The sequence below is a fragment of the Salvelinus alpinus genome, chromosome 1, assembly GCF_045679555.1.
Source record: "Salvelinus alpinus chromosome 1, SLU_Salpinus.1, whole genome shotgun sequence".
In the NCBI taxonomy this organism is placed as follows: Eukaryota; Metazoa; Chordata; class Actinopteri; order Salmoniformes; family Salmonidae; genus Salvelinus; species Salvelinus alpinus.
The window spans coordinates 35,622,320-35,636,390 of record NC_092086.1 but is presented as its reverse complement, the minus strand read 5'-3'; the positions used below and the strand labels follow the sequence as shown (position 1 = coordinate 35,636,390).

Sequence of the window (14,071 nt, the reverse complement as noted above, 5' to 3'; positions counted from 1 at the left end):
TACATGTAGGTAGAGGTAAAGTGACTGTGTATAGATAATACATTGAGAGTAGCAGCAGCGTAAAAACAAAGGGGGGGGGGGTGTCAATGGAAATAGTCCGGGTGGCAATTTGATGAATTGTTCAGCAGTCTTACGGCTTGGGGGTAGAAGCTGCTGTTAAGTAACCTTTTGGACCTAAACTTGGCGCTCCGGTACCGCTTGCCGTGCTGTAGCAGAGAGAACAGTCTATGACCTGTGTGGCTGGAGTCTTTGGCAATTTTTAGGGCCTTCCTCTGACACCGCCTGGTATAGAGGTCCTGGATGGCAGGAAGCTTGGCCCCATTGATGTACCGGGCTGTACACACTACCCTCTGTAGTACCTTGTGGTCAGAGGCCGAGCAGTTGCCGACAACGAGGAGACAGCCAATAGGGAGGAGGTCAGAAACATGGCAGTGTGGTGACAGGACAACAACCTCTACCTCAACGTGAGCAAGACAAATGAGCTGACTACAGTGGACTACAGGAAAAGGAGGGCCAAACACGCCCCCATTCACATCGACGGGGCTGTAGTGGAGCAGGTCGAGCGTTTCAAGTTCCTTGGTGTCCACATCATCAATAAACTATCATGGTCTAAACACACCAAGACAGTCGTGAAGAGGGCACAACAACACCTTTTCCCCCTCAGGAGACTGAAAAGTCTTGGCATGTGTCCCCATATCCTCATAAGGTTCTAAAGCTGCACCATCGAAAGCATCCTGACCGGTTGCATCACTGCCTGGTATGGCAACTGCTTGGCATCTGACCGTAAGGCGCTACAGAGGGTAGTGCATACGGCCCAGTACATCACTGGGGCCAAGCTTCCTGCCATCCAGTACCTATATACTAGGTGGTGTCAGAGGAAGGCCCAAAAAATTGTCAAAGACTCCAGCCACACAAGTCATAGATTCTATTATCTATGTATAGTCGCTTCACCCCTACCTACATGTACAAATTACCTCGACTAACCTGTACCCCCGCACATTGACTCGGTACCGGTACCCCCTGTATATAGCCTCATTATTGTTATTTTATTGTGTTACTTTTTATTAAATGTTTGAATTTAGTTTATTTAGTAACTATTTTCTTAACTCTATTTCTTGAACTGCATTGTTGGCTAAGGGCTTGTAAGTAAGCATTTCACCTGTGACAAATAAAATGTGATTTGATTTTTGATTTTGATTTGAAATATAAAGTCCTGGCTGCTGTGTGCAGAGAATAGTGGGATAGCAAAGCGCTACACGGCCATGACTCAGCTTTTTATTGGCCTTTTATTGGATTCCACTTTAATATGCCCATATTGGGGTTTTGCACAAGGAGAAACCACAGTAATATTTCATACTATGTGCACAGTGCACTGCAGAGTGCCCATAAACTCTTGAAACACAGACATTTTCATACAGTCAATTCTGTTAATGGAACTCTTAAAATGAGACCATCCCTTCTTCCCTGACAGTGTGTTTAAAGAGGGCCTCTCCAGGACAAGTCTCTCTATGCTCCACCCGCAGTGTGGTTACACCATAGAGATTTACAATGTTCCATATCTATGTAATTCTATAGTTTCCTGCAGTGTGGTTACACCATAGAGATTTACAATGTTCCATATCTATGTAATTCTATAGTTTCCTGCAGTGTGGTTACACCATAGAGATTTACAATGTTCCATATCTATGTAATTCTATAGTTCCTGCAGTGTGGTTACACCATAGAGATTTACAATGTTCCATATCTATGTAATTCTATAGTTTCCTGCAGTGTGGTTGCACCATAGAGATTTACAATGTTCCATATCTATGTAATTCTATAGTTTCCTGCAGTGTGGTTGCACCATAGAGATTTACAATGTTCCATATCTATGTAATTCTATAGTTTCCTGCAGTGTGGTTGCACCATAGAGATTTACAATGTTCCATATCTATGTAATTCTATAGTTTCCTGCAGTGTGGTTGCACCATAGAGATTTACAGTGTTCTATATCTATGTAATTCTATGGTTTCCTGCAGTGTGTCTGTTTCCGCTCACATGTTCTCCAGTAGCAGCACGATGGGGTTGAGCTCTTTCTTGGGGCGGTAGTAAGCCCTCAGGGGCGCGATAAAGTTGTACAGGCCGTTTCCTGCACTCTCCGCTGACACGATGATCAGCTTGTTCTTAAAGCCGTAGGACCGAGCGTCCTCGAACGGGATGTGGTGGCAGGCCTGTAGGAGGGAGATGACACAGGAACAACACAGGAAATACATTGGATTACATGAAGGTCATCATCATCATCGAAGAGGGGTCAGGTAGGGAGGTAGGATGGTTCTAGTTGAGGGTAAGTAAGGCAGAAGTAGTGTGATTCCCACCTTGTCCAGGCGCAGGCAGCAGAAGGGCATCTTTTCCTGCAGCAGGTGACACAAGGCAGGGGAACTGCCAATGTACGGGGAGTTCAGCGGGTACCCCTTCACCCACCTGCCACACACACACGCGCGCACACGCACACGCACACGCACACAAAGACAGACAGAAACACACAAACACATTTACACCTGGGTCTGAGGACACAACATGGCAGGACTCAAACTAATTCAAACACACATTAGACCTCAGGCAACTCCTAAACACTTACTCGCAGCGTCCACCCCACCACTGGCCATTCTCGTCTCTGTCCCCCTCATCCTTCCCCTCGTCCCCGCCCTCGTCCTCTGATTGGTCCCCCAGCGGGTCGAAGGTTGCTGAGTTGACCCCGTCCACCAGCTCCAGGACAGGGGCGATGCTGTGGCGTCTCTCCTCGGCAGAGTCTGCTGTGGCTGGAAGGGCCAGGGTGTTAGCGCCCCCCAACCCCCCCTCTGTCTGGCTGGCCCTGCCACCTCCCCCACTGCCCATGGTCATGCCCCCCGGGCCCTGGCCCTCTGGGCTGCTGTCACTGGAGTCCTGCAGGTCAATGGCCACCGTGCCTATGGGGGACAGAGGACACATACAATCACTCATACAATCTATGACCAGTCCACACCCTTAGTAGAAAACAGTTATAGCACTGTCCTGTCCATACAAGCACAGGCTAAAGGGAAAATGTGCCCTAGAACAAACACAGATACAGATGCAAACATAGCACACATGGCAAGCACAGATCCAGAATCAGTACTCTTTGGCTTTGTGAGAGTACCAATGTGCTGTGACTGGGAGTACCATTGTTCTCTCACAAAGCCAAATAGTACTGATTGTGGATCTGTGCTTGCCCTGTGTGCTATGTTTGCATCCGTGTCTGTGATTGTTCTGGGGCACATTTTCACATTCAAACTTTGAGAACCAGCAGTCCCAGAGTTCTCCACCAGGGGGTGTGGTTGTAAAACGTCTCTAAAACAAAAGGAAACCTACATGCCAGATACATTTCACTCAGTTGGCAGATGCTCTTATCACCAGAGACTTACATTCAGATACTGTTTTATTCCTCATACAACTGTTAGGCTTCTTACATCTGCCTATTGTGGATCAACATGTAAAACATGTCCTAATCTGTGCCATGTACATTGTAAAACATGTCCTAATCTGTGCCATGTACATTGTAAAACATGTCCTAATCTGTGCCATGTACATTGTAAAACATGCCCTAATCTGTGCCATGTACATTGTAAAACGTCCTAATTTGTGCCATGTACATTGTAAAACATGTCCTAATCTGTGCCATTGACATTGTAAAACATGTCCTAATCTGTGCCATGTACATTGTAAAACATGTCCTAATCTGTGCCATGTACATGGATCAGGAAAGTCACAATTGTATAATAAGAAACATTATGCTAAGTGCACATGGACAAAGGATCTGAGTGTAACTGTGTCACTGTGAGTCAGTGAGACTGACTGACCCATGCTGGCGATGATGCTGTGGACAGGCAGTCTGGTGAGTCCATGGTAGATGGTCTGGGGCCCCACCCCCCTGTCACTGCCCTTGGGCCCCCCCCGCGTGGGCTCTCTGTGGCCCCTGACGAAAGCTGAGTTCTCCTCCTTGGAAATGTTGATGTAGAAGCAGGTGTCTGAGCCGCCCATGATGTGGCCGGGACCTGGGTTCAGCAGGATGTTGGCATTTTCCAGCCTCCGCACTCCAATCAGACACACACCATACCTGACCGAGGAGGAGAGGATCAGATACAGGAAGTGTGTGTGTTTGTGGTTAATAGCATCTGCTAAATGACTAAAATGGCAAATGTGTGTGGTGTGTGGGTGTGTGTGTGGTTAAGAGTGTCTGCTAAATGACTAAAATGTCAAATGTGTGTGGTGTGTGGGTGTGTGTGTGGTTAAGAGTGTCTGCTAAATGACTAAAATGTCAAATGTGTGTGGTGTGTGGGTGTGTGTGTGGTTAAGAGTGTCTGCTAAATGACTAAAATGTCAAATGTAAACTTTGTGTATGTCTGCTTATTGACTCACTTCTTGTGTGCGTGGAAGGAGGCGAAGGTGAAACTCTTCCCCTGGTACTCCCCAAAGAACTTGCTCTCCTCCAGACAAATGTGATGCACCTCATTGGCTGAGCAGCGGCGGTAGGTGCGCTGCCACTGGTCAGCTGAGCATGCCCCGCCCTCCCTGAGACACGATCAGGGAATGGATTGGTCATTAGGGGACAGAGTTGACCTTTTAAACAGTGTTGCACGCAGCTTCCCTTTCAGCATCAACCACACATCAAAGACACTTCCCCTCAAGGCTGCAGTGTTAACACTTTACAACTGTGTCAGAAACCAATCAATAACTCAATCAGCACAGAGACACACACAGGGACACAGACATTATCAGAGCAATACAGCTGCCAAGATAGACGCTGCTGAACGCTACACATTGAGAGAGCTTCACACATGGGTTGTGTTCACTTTGTCAGCCTTTAGAAAGGATGAGTTGAGAGACAGGAGGTGAGAAAGGAAGGGTGCGGGGCGGAGAGTGTGGCTGTGGGTGGCGGTGATGTGAGAAGGACTGCATTACAGAAACAACTGTCGTCTGTAAATAATAAATGGACAGTTTCATGGGGACAGCATGCCTGGCCGAGTTAATGTCACCGCACATCAGGGATACGGAAGGAGGGGGAGGGAGTTGTCGGTGGTTTAGGAGGACAGTGACACACACTGACCTGTTGAGGGGCTGGAAGGCTCCTGCACGTTGCCTGAAGGCCTCTGGGGGTGCTGTTCTGAAAGTAGAGGGGTGGAGGGGGCAGCAGATAGAGGATCATGACTGGTCTGGGTTTAAGAGGATTATGACTGGTCTGGGTTTACTTTAGGTCAGTAGTCTATCTACCATGATTAATCTGCTGTGTACAGCTCAATGTACACAGCATCTGTTAGGCCAAAGGACATACTTCACTGCCTCTGTCTGGTACCACCCACACCCATTGGAAAAAGAGTGTGTGTGTGTGTGTGGGTTTGTGTGTGTGTACTCACTGTCCTCTAGAGGAGTGGATCAACAGGGTGATGAGGGTGGAGGTAGCAGGACACACACAGTTCAGGGCCAGCATGGCATACTTAAACTCCTCTTCACACACCACATGATCTGCAGACAAAGGCAGCAGGGGAGACAAACCAGTAACACTCAGTATACTGTAATCAAATCAAATTCAACTTTATTAGTCACATGCGCCGAACACAACAAGTGTAGACCTTAACGTGAAATGCTTACTTACAAGCCCTTAACCAACAGAGCAGTTCAAGAAAGAGTTAAGAAAATATTTACCAACTAAACTAAAGTAAAAAAGAACAAAAAGTAATACAATAAAATAACAACAACGAGGCTATACACAGGGTGTACCGGTACCGAGTCTACACTAAAGTTTGGGGTCACTTAGAAATGTCCTTATGAAAGAAAAGTACATTTTTGTCCTTTAAAATAGCATCAAATTGATCAGAAATACACTGTAGACATTGTTAATGTTGTAAATGACTTTTGTAGCTGGAAACGGCTGATTTTTTATGGAATATCTACGTAGGCGTACAGAGGCCCATTATCAGCAACCATCACTCCTGTGTTCCATTGGCATGTAGTGTTAGCTAATCCAAGTTTATAATTTTAAAGGCTAATTGATCATTAGAAAACCCTTTTGCAATTATGTTAGCACAGCTGAAAACTGTTGTTCTGATTAAAGAAGCAACAAAACTGGCCTTCTTTAGCCTAGTTGAGTATCTGGAGCATCAGCGTTTGTGGGTTCGATTACAGGCTCTAAATGGCCAGAAACAAACTTTCTTCTGAAACTCATCAGTCTATTCTTGTTCTGAGAAATTAAGGCTATTCCATGCGAGAAATTGAAACTGAAGATCTCATATAACGCTGTGTACTACTCCCTTCACAGAACAGTGCAAACTTGCTCTAACCAGAATATAAAGAGGAGTGTGAGGCCCCGGTGCACAACTGAGCAAGAGGACAAGTACATTAGAGTGTCTAGTTTGAGAAACAGATGCCTCACAAGTCCTCAACTGGCAGCTTCATAAAATAGTACCTGCAAAACACCAGTCTCAACGTCAACAGTGAAGAGGCGACTCCGGAATGTTGGCCTTCTAGGCAGAGTTGCAAAGAAAAAGCCATATCTCTGTCCAGCGTCTGTGTCATTTTGCCCATCTTAATCTTTTCGTTTTATTGGCCAGTCTGAGATATGGCTTTGTCCTGGTAATCCGTCTGGCCCTGCGGCTTTGTGAATGTTGACCTGTTTAAAGGTCTTGCTCACATCGGCTACGAGAGCGTTATCACACAGTCATCCAGAACAGCTGGTGCTCTCGTGCATGCTTCAGTGTTGCTTGCCTCGAAGCGAGCATAAAAGGCATTTAGCTCGTCTGGTAGGCTCACGTCACTGGGCAGCTTGTGTCTCGGTTTCCCTTTGTAGTCTGTAATAGTTTTCAAGCCCTGTCACATCCGACGAGCGTCAAAGCCGGTGTAGTAGGATTCAATCTTAATCCTGTATTGACGCTTTGCTTGTTTGATGGTTCGTCTGAGGGCATACCGGGATTTCTTATAAGCGTCCAGATTAGTGTCCCACTCCTTGAAAGCGGCAGCTCTAGCCTTTAGCTCGATGCGGATGTTGCCTGTAATCCATGGCTTCTGGTTGGGATATGTACGTATGGTCACTGTGGGGATGACGTTGTTGGTGCATTTATTGATGAACCCGATGACTGAGGTGGTATACTCCTCAATGCCAATGGATGAATCCCGGAACATATTCTTGTCTGTGCTAGCAAAACAGTCCTGTAGCGTAGCATCTGCATCATCTGACCACTTCCATATTGAGCGAGTCACTGGTACTTCCTGATTTAGTTTTTGCTTGTAAGCAGGAATCAGGAGGATAGAATTATGATCAGATTTGCCAAATGGAGGGCGAGGGAGAGCTTTATATGCATCTGTGTGTGTGGAGTAAAGGTGGTCTAGTGGATGTGTCTTCACAGGTAGATAGTGGGTCAAACATGCTCTGTCTCCTCTGCTGTACCTGTGTGCAAGAGTGAGTGCATTTCTTTGTCTGTCTGATCATTCATCTGTGTGTGTGCCTTTGTGTGTGTCTGTGAGAATATAGATGTGTGTGTGTGTGTGTGTGTGTGTGTGTGGCATCTAGAATGTGTGTGTATGGATTTTTGTCAGCCCCTAAAGCCACCTTATTAGTGCAGGTGCATCCCAAAGGCTGTGGTAATTGATATCTCAGTCAGAGGCTGAGATAAAGTCTGGCCTGTTAGCTAAGGGTAAACGCTGTGGTTTATGCAGAACACTAATTAAATCTGATGGAATTAAAACCTCTTCATTAATCTCAACATAATTTACCCAGATGCTCCCTCCCTCCATCAAGTAGGCTGCATCAGGTGAATTTACACTATGCTTTAATCTATTATTAACTCAATGGCACTTACTTGACAACACAACAGGATGCAATTAGCAGAGATACATAAATATACATTCGTCAAATAGACAGTCAACTCCCTGTCATGTCAGATTATTTTCTCTTCTCCTCCTTAGGGCATTGTCTCTTTTTATCCCTTCAGTTTATATTCTGGGTTGTTTTTACCCATTCAGTTTATATTCTGGGTTGTTTTTACCCCTTCAGTTTATATTCTGGGTTGTTTTTACCCCTTCAGTTTATATTCTGGGTTGTTTTTACCTCTTCAGTTTACATTCTGGGTTGTTTTTACCCCTTCAGTTTACATTCTGGGTTGTTTTTACCCTTTCAATTTATATTCTGTGTTGTTTTTACCCCTTCAGTTTATATTCTGTGTTGTTTTTACCCCTACAGTTTATATTCTGGGTTGTTTTTACCCCTTCAGTTTATATTCTGGGTTGTTTTTACCCCTTCAGTTTAGATTCTGGGTTGTTTTTACCTCTTCAGTTTAGATTCTGGGTTGTTTTTACCCCTTCAGTTTATATTCTGGGTTGTTTTAACCCCTTCAATTTACATTCTGGGTTGTTTTTACCCCTTCAGTTTACATTCTGGGTTGTTTTTACCCCTTCAGTTTATATTCGGGGTTGTTTTTACCACTTCAGTTCATATTCTGGGTTGTTTTAACCCCTTCAATTTACATTCTGGGTTGTTTTTACCCCTTCAGTTTACATTCTGGGTTGTTTTTACCCCTTCAGTTTATATTCAGGGTTATTTTTTACCCCTTCAGTTTACATTCTGGGTTGTTTTTACCCTTTCAGATTATATTCTGGGTTGTTTTTGTATTTCTTTGCTCTATATCTTATTTTGGGGTTAAGGGGACCTGGCAACACCCCTGCAGTGCAGTGTCTTATTAAAGGACCTTTCACACTCTCACACACTTAGCAAAGGCCTGGGAAGGAGGGAGAAAGTGGAACCAGCCTGAACAAACATAGATAACACCCATCACTCCACCTTCACTGCTCCTGCCTTGTCTGTTTCTCTTGTTTTTCTGCTACCTCTTTCATCTCTTTGTGACAAAAAAACAATATAGAGTTATGACCAATAAAATGAGGCTCAGGGAGCAGTCATTTTCCCTGCTGTGTAATTCTTGATTACATTATATGCTGTAATCAGTGGACAAATATTATTAGGGGTCAGTGTTTGGTACAAATGAGATCTTGGCCTTAAATACCCAGATGTGCTTTGCATATTGATTGTCGACAGAAACGTTGGTAGCTAGAATTGTCCAGCCCCACCTGTGCCTCAGGAGTAGGTTAGTAGCTAGTAAACACATAAAAGCAATGAGACACAGATCGTTTCTGTCTAGCAGCTTTACTTCCATTAGACTCACCAACAGAGAGGAAAATGTTGTTGATGATGATAATATTTGTATAAATTACAGACATAGTGGGATAGAAAGACTGTTTGGATCATAATATGTACCCAAATGAAAAAATAAATAGTATTCACTGTAGTGTTTTTGCAGACTTTACTGTTGTCACGTTCTGACCTTAGTCCTTTTTTATGTCTTTATTTTAGTTTGGTCAGGGCGTGAGTTGGGGTGGGCATTCTATGTTGTTTTTCTATGTGTTGTTCTGTATGTTATATTTCTATGTGTTTGGCCTAGTATGGTTCTCAATCAGAGGCAGGTGTCAGTCGTTGTCTCTGATTGGGAGCCATATTTAGGTAGCCTGTTTTCTATTGTGTTTTGTGGGTGATTGTTTCCTGTGTTAGTGTTTGCACCATACGGGACTGTTTCGGTAGTTTGTTTGTACTTTTGTTATTTTGTTCAGTGTTCTGTTGATTTATTAAATATCTCATTATGGACACTTACCACGCTGCACATTGGTCCGATCCTTGCTACTCCTCCTCAGACGAAGAGGAAATCCGTTACAGAATCACCCACCAACCAAGGACCAAGCAGCGTGGTAAACAGGAGCAGAGGATTCTGGACTCATGGACATGGGAGGAGATATTAGATGGTAAGGGACCCTGGGCACAGGCTGGGGAATATCGCCGCCCCAAGGAAGAACTGGAGGCAGCGAAAGCTGAGCGGCGGCGATATGAGGAGGCAGCATGGCAGCGCGACAGGCACGAGAGGCAGCCCCATTTTTTTTTTGGGGGGGGGGGCACACGAGGAGTGGCAGAGTCAGGTTGGAGACCTGAGCCCACTCCTCGTGCTTATCGTAAGCAGCGCGTTACTGGTCAGGCACCGTGTTATGCGGTTAAGCGCACGGTGTCCCCAGTACGCGTTCATAGCCCGGAGCGCTATAGGCCAGCAAGTGCCATGCGAAAGTGGGCATCCAGCCAGGGCGTGTTGTGCCGGCTCAACGTGTCTGGTCTCCGGTACGCCGTTTCGGCCCAGGGTATCCTGCGCTGGCTCTACGTGCTGTGTCTCCGGGGCGCTGAGAGGGTGCAGTGCGTCCTATGCCTGCGCTCCGCTCGTGCCGGGCGAATGTGGGCATTGAGCCTATGGGAGAGGTGCGAGTGGTATGCACCAGATCTCCAGTGCTCACTCACAGCCCGGTTCAACCTGTGCCTGCACTCTGGAGGGTCCGGGCTAAAGTGGTCATCCAGCCTGGAGGAGTGGTGCCAAGGCTGCGCACCAGAGCTCCAGTGCTCCTCCACAGCCCGGTCCATCCGGTGCCTCCTCTAAGCACCAGGCCTCCTGTAGGTCTCCCCAGCCTGGTGGGTCCTGTGGCAGCACCACGCACCAGGCTGTCTCTCCGTCTCCTCCCTCCAGGTTCTCTCTCCAGGGCAGAGCCGCCCGCCAGTCCGGAGCTGCCAGAGCCGCCCGCCAGTCCGGAGCTGCAAGAGCCGCCCGCCAGTCCGGAGCAGCCAGAGCCGCAGCCCCTCAGTCCAGAGGCGCCCCTCAGTCCAGAGGCGCCCCTCAGTCCAGAGGCGCCCCTCAGTCCAGAAGCGCCCCTCAGTCCAGAAGCGCCCCTCAGTCCAGAAGCGCCCCTCAGTCCAGAGGCGCCCCTCAGTCAAGTGGTGCCCTCTATTAGGGTCTCCGATCCGGGGTCGGTGGCGAGGGTCGCCGCTCCTAAGGTGACACAGAAGTGGGCCGAGACTATGGTTGAGATTGCCTGCAATGACAACAAGCTCAGTCCGATGATGCTGTGACACACTGCCCCAGACCATGACGGACCCTCCACCTCCAAATCGATCCCGCTCCAGAGTACAGGCCTCGGTGTAATGCTCATTGCTTCGACGATAAACGCGAATCCGACCATCACCCCTGGTGAGACAAACCGCGACTCGTCAGTGAAGAGCACTTTTTGCCAGTCCTGTCTGGTCCAGCGATGGTGGGTTTGTGCCCATAGGCGATGTTGTTGCTGAGTGTCTGGTGAGGACCTGCCTTACAACAGGCCTACAAGCCCTCAGTCCAGCCTATTGTGGACAGTTTGAGCACTGGTGGAGGGATTGTGCGTTGCTGGTGTAACTCGGGCAGTTGTTATTGCCATCCTGTACCTGTCCCGCAGGTGTGATGTTCGGATGTACCAATCCTGTGCAGGTGTTGTTACACGTGGTCTGCCACTGCGATGACGATCAGCTGTCCGTACTGTCTCCCTGTAGTGCAGTCTTAGGCGTCTCACAGTACGGACATTGCAATTTATTGCCCTGGCCACATCTGCAGTCCTCAAGCCTCCTTGCAGCATGCCTAAGGCACGTTCACGCAGATGAGCAGGGACCCTGGGCATCTTTCTTTTGGTGTTTTTCAGAGTCAGTAGAAAGGCCTCTTTAGTGTAATAAGTTTTCATAACTGTGACCTTAATTGCCTAACGTCTGTAAGCTGTTAGTGTCTTAACGACCGATCCACAGGTGCATGTTCATTAATTGTTTATGGTTCATTGAACAAGCATGGGAAACAGTGTTTTAACCTTTTACAATGAAGATCTGTGAAGTTATTTGGATTTTTACGAATTATCTTTGAAAGACAGGGTCATGAAAAAGGGACATTTCTTTTTTTGCTGAGTTTAGTTCACCTGACACGAGACTGAATGAATCCAAACTTTACACTGTTGATTTTATGTGCATTTTACGTTAACTATACTTTTCACAGCATTTGTCAATAATGAAATCGAAAAATACTCTGGATACATTCAGTAACATGATAAGAATATTTCTGGAAAATGTGGGGTAGGTGCAACATAACACAAAAATATGACAAGGGTTTGAGTGAGAGGACTAGCTGTTGTCTTCAAGTGGGCACACACCCCACCAGTGTGGGCACAGTTCCTACGTCATTTCAATGCACTCAAAGAGTCTTCAACTATAAGGTGTTTTTTTTAGCTCTCCTGGCAGTGCCGTTGAGGAAATAGAGCACATCGGAACACAGCTCTGCATCCCTGCTTTTACACAATTACTGTTGTTGTTTACGCAACCAAAAACGCTCCATTATAAATCACAATCTGGGTCAGGTGGGCATGATTTGAAAGCTTGTTCTATTACCAACATGACTAGCTAAATGATAAAATACAATCGTACAGTGTTAGGCTTTCACAATGCAATTCAGAAAAGCAGGTCGTACGGTGTGCATAGAATGGAGTCATGAGTTCATTCAGATGCGGAAAATGTTCATCATAATACAACAAACAGGTTCATTGTGTTCAGGACAACCAGGGTAGAACACCATCTCATCTTGTAACTGTACATCAAACATAGTGATCAGAAACATTGACACTGTATATGACATGAGTTTTTTTGGAGTGCAAATTTGGACTCACGAGTCTTTGGCTTGCTTCGATGACATCAAAGTGGTATTTATTATAATCCTCAACGTCTCATCTTTCAAAATACATTGAGTCATCGTAATTTACAGAATGAATCGTAATTTACAGAATGGCTGTCAGTCAAAACCCATACAGAGCTGTGAAGCGCAGAGCCAAAGCTCTGGAGTCATGTATAGCATATTACTGTGCATCCACTATGTTCCAGTTTAAGCACAGACAATCTTAAATACATGTGGTATGGAGAGTTGGTCAGTGTGTGTGTGAGAGGTGTGTGTGTGTGTGTGAAGGACGTGTGTGTGTCTCTGTGTGTGATAAACGTGTATGTTTGTGTCTCTGTGTGTGTCTCTGTGCGAAGTGAACTCCCACGCTGGCAGCAGATAGTAATTACTGCAGGTCTGCCCAAACAGCAACCCTAATTAAATCAGCATGCAGTTATTGTGTGATGGTATGTGTAAGTGACCAGGCTATTGACCAGGCTAATATAGCTCAGGCCACCAGAAACACACCAGGTCATTGTTGTTCAACATTTGGTCAGGGAAAATCCATGCAACCCAGTCAAACCACAAGCTAATTCTGATTCATATAAACCCCCTTTGATCCTTCCCACACAGAGAGAGAACTTGAGTGGCAGTCTGCTCTCTCTGCCTCTCTGCATAGAGCCATCCCAACATACACTGGAGTGTAAAAAAACATTAGGAACACCTGCTCTTTCCATGACATCGACGGACCAGGTGAATCCAGGTGAAAGCTACGATCCCTTATTGATGTCACTTGTTAAATTCACTTCAATCAGTGTAGATGAAGGGGAGGAGACAGGTTAAAGAAGGATTTTTAAGCCTTGAGACATGTATTGTGTACGTGGGCCATTCAGAGGGTGAATGGGCAAGACAAAATATTTAAGTGCCTTTGAACGGGTTATGGTAGGAGGCGCCATGCACACCGGTTTGAGTCAAAAACTGCAATGCTTCTAGATTTTTTCACACTCAACAGTTTCCCATGTGTATCAAGAATGGTCCACCATCCAAAGGACATCCAGCCAACTTGACACAACTGTGGGAAGCATTGGAGTTAACATGGGCCAGCATCACCATGAACTGAGTTCATGCCCCAATGAATTGAGGCTATTCTGAGGTCTAAAGGCTCAATATTAGGAAGGTGTTCCTAATGTTTTGTACACTCAGTGTATATGATCTAATATAATAGACATTAGGCAGTTGTTAAGCTATTTGTGGGGATCAAATCAAGTCTCCACTGCGTCTCATTAGTGCCACCCACACTGGCACTTAACGAGGGAATTCAGCACCCTGTCACAACGTGCCTGTCCACGCCACTAAAAGCCCATTGCTGCACCAATTGGTTCCTCCAGTTTGCTCCACTCTGGTTACTTGACCACTGACAGGAAGAACACTGTATTAAGTAGTGGCTTTATTGTGTTCATATGAAGAGATTGGCTGTGTCTGTTAAATTGACTCACATGCATTAATTT

General features: G+C 46.0%; 1 protein-coding gene across 1 annotated transcript in view; it reads right to left on the bottom strand.

The window, feature by feature from the left end:
- Positions 1-14,071, bottom strand: part of LOC139574271 (potassium channel subfamily T member 2-like) — a 69,757-nt gene that overhangs the window by 7,779 nt on the left and 47,907 nt on the right. Inside the window, exons 16-22 of the mRNA XM_071398692.1 lie at positions 5,409-5,517; positions 5,102-5,158; positions 4,414-4,566; positions 3,855-4,111; positions 2,618-2,945; positions 2,355-2,460; positions 2,038-2,210 (exon numbers count right to left, since the gene is read on the bottom strand). Of these exons, the coding sequence (XP_071254793.1) occupies positions 2,038-2,210; positions 2,355-2,460; positions 2,618-2,945; positions 3,855-4,111; positions 4,414-4,566; positions 5,102-5,158; positions 5,409-5,517 (1,183 nt within the window). The remainder of the gene's footprint in view (positions 1-2,037; positions 2,211-2,354; positions 2,461-2,617; positions 2,946-3,854; positions 4,112-4,413; positions 4,567-5,101; positions 5,159-5,408; positions 5,518-14,071) is intronic.